Below are 2,751 nucleotides of genomic sequence, written 5' to 3'. Positions count from 1 at the left end.
GACTGGGAATATTGTCCTGGTGTACATGCAGCAGATGATCTAATGATGACATGATGACCACACAAACTGACCATAGATACAGATGTATGTTCACTTCCTTACCTGAACTGATGTCACTCATATTCACATCTAATAGAAGTGCGGAGAAAAAAAGAACAGGCGCCAATATTTGTAATTTTACTCAACTAGTACTTTTACTTGAGTACTTCTACTTGAGTAGAGTTTTAAGGTACCAACCCTTGACTATGACACAAGACTGCTCTTTTTTTAAAGCACCAATTTAGTGTGATTCAATGCATTTTCAAATGTATAAACACAAGTGTGGAACTGGTTAGCAGATCTTTGTAACTTTAATTTGCCTTAAAAGTCTCTTATTTCCACTGATGGTTTCATTGTCTACTAACAACAGGAAGTAAAAGCTACAGACAGCCTTACCTCTGTGCTGTAGGAATCCAGTGGACAGGTACTGCTGCACGTCCTGGTTGAAGGCCTCCTCGTAGACTTTCTGTCGTTCCTTCAGTTTCTGCTGCATGGCCTGCTCCAGCTCTGCCACCTTCTGAGCATGCTCAGAATTCAGTTCCACTACAAACAGAAGCATATCCTCTCATCTCTATAGTACGATGGCATTTAAGGGAAACACGTCTTTCACACGGGTGATGTGGGTGTTGGGCAACTTTGTTCCCAAATGAAATGATTGTAAAAAATAAAAAAGTCATGCGTTTAACCGTGTTTTGTCTAATTTAGTTTATACAGCCCATACCGCCAATTGTCGCAGAAATTGAGACATTACAAAAGAGGCAAATAATTCACAGCATGGTAATGAGGTAAGGAGCCATTATTGTGCAGTAATGTGACAAATGTGTGTAGAACAGCAGCTCACCTTCCAGCACCTCCATCTCCCTCCTGTTACAAGACAGAGTTAGCATTACGTTATTCTAAAGATAGTTACTCCATCTGTCATGTCTTGTTATGACGAGGATTCCCTCTGGTTCATTGATAACACAGACACAAACTAAAGGGACAAGTGTTAAGATTGCAAACAATTTTTTCCTTAAATCAGTGCCAATGCAATGTTTAGTTCAAGTCACAGATTTTTCAGAAAGCGTCGAGGGTCAACAACGAGCTCCTCTCACACATTTAAACATTCATGCGCGTCTCCTACCTCTTCTTTTTCTTATAGACTTCTAGTTGGTTGACGTGATGTTGTTTGACCGTCTGTTGTTCACACTGACAACACAGAGTCTCCAGGTAGACCAGTCTGCTCTCCATCTCCTCAAAGTCGCCTTCCAAATGAGCTGCAGACCCACACCATCATATTTAGCACAACAAAATCATACATTTCATCCTCTGCATTCATATTAAGTTTTACACAATGACTTAAAACATGTGTGTAATTTAGTGTAGCAGTGTATGAAATAATAGAACAGGAAAGAAAAACTGTCCACGGTCAGCACGATATAACTCCTGTAGTTTTCTTTAACAGACCATCCATCATTCACACCCACCTCACGCCGGGATTGGCCAGCTGTGCTGAGCTCTCTTTTTTCCTGCCCATTCTTAACAAAACTGCTGTCTGAACTAAATATTTTGGATTGACATGGTCGGACGAACTAGTTCAGATCGAGATTACCCCGACACACAGCCCCTGTCTCTTTAAGGCACAGCTCCCAAAAATGCCCAGTCTACTCCGATTGGTCGGAGCTTGAACAAGCTCCACCCACCAACTCCAAATAGGGAGAGCGGTGTTCCCGGGTCTTTAACAACGACGCTGCCAGGTCCTCGGTGACCAGGCGGGAATGTGAGCTTGGTTTGTCATCAAAGTGCTTTTCCTTAACTCTTCTTGCTTCTTAGTTTCTCCCAATGACACGTGAGATGAAGAGAGGGAGGGGTCGAAATACCTGGTTCCATAGAGTCGGTGTTAAACAACGGCAGTTTCTTCTGACGCGCTGCATTTATACATCCCACCACTTGATTAAAGACTTCCGCAAAAGATTCACCTGCGTTTCCTCACTCTGAGCTAACAGAGAAGTTAACGACGAAGTTAACTGAGGGAGAAGCCTCCTCTCTCCTCGAGGTGCATTGGAGGGATTGGAGGAATCTGCATGACAGTTGAGGGGGAATCATTTCCAGGTCATGGTAGGAAAGAGGACGCAAGGAAGCACAAGTTAGCATAATTAAAAGCACCAAGAGTCTTTCTCTGTGGTCGCTCAAGCCGCTAGCAGCAGCTAGCTAACACTGCTAACACTGGCCCTTCACCTTGATGCCGAGATAATTTAAGCCTAGCCTGGCTAGCTAGCCCACGAGGTAGGTAGCATTAGCAACCTTGTTAAGCTAAGGATTGTTGGTTGAGTCACAATTACTTTGGCTCTGTTGCATGAAACAAAATGTGTCACTGTGAAAAGTGAAACTTTGTAATAAAGAAAATGTACATATCTATCCAAGTACAGGATCTGAATACTGTGAAGAGTGAGTAAAACTATACAGAGGCGGCACATATTGAGGTCCACTGTTTGACAATATGGCACCGTCTGTTGTTGTTGTGGAGGACTGGCTTTATAAGACGGGAATGAAACAGACTCCATACCTATGTTAGCAGTGATGGCGTCTAGTTCACTGATGAAGGTCGGTAAGCTTTGCAGCTGTACCTGTAGTTGAGTCAGAGCTGTTCTTCTTTTCTCCCAGTGCGCTGAGAGCATCACTATGTCCCCATCCACTGCCTAACACACACACACACACACACACACACACACA

The 2,751-nt window shown here is 43.3% G+C and overlaps 1 protein-coding gene across 1 annotated transcript in view; it reads right to left on the bottom strand.

Annotated features, from left to right (window-relative positions):
* The window catches only part of LOC116378938 (dysbindin-A-like), a 3,170-nt gene extending 434 nt beyond the window's left edge, over positions 1 to 2,736 (bottom strand). The window contains exons 1-5 of the mRNA XM_031840840.1: positions 2,585 to 2,736; positions 1,163 to 1,295; positions 881 to 903; positions 436 to 582; positions 4 to 129 (exon numbers count right to left, since the gene is read on the bottom strand). Coding sequence (XP_031696700.1) covers positions 4 to 129; positions 436 to 582; positions 881 to 903; positions 1,163 to 1,295; positions 2,585 to 2,696 — 541 coding nt within the window. The 5' untranslated portion in view covers positions 2,697 to 2,736. The remainder of the gene's footprint in view (positions 1 to 3; positions 130 to 435; positions 583 to 880; positions 904 to 1,162; positions 1,296 to 2,584) is intronic.
* Between the last annotated feature and the right edge of the window lie 15 nt (positions 2,737 to 2,751).

Source organism: Anarrhichthys ocellatus, unplaced genomic scaffold, assembly GCF_004355925.1.
Source record: "Anarrhichthys ocellatus isolate YVR2014 unplaced genomic scaffold, GSC_Weel_1.0 scaffold3437, whole genome shotgun sequence".
NCBI classification, from domain to species: Eukaryota; Metazoa; Chordata; class Actinopteri; order Perciformes; family Anarhichadidae; genus Anarrhichthys; species Anarrhichthys ocellatus.
The sequence above is the reverse complement of the archived record's forward strand: the minus strand, read 5'-3'. Positions and strand labels throughout refer to the sequence as shown.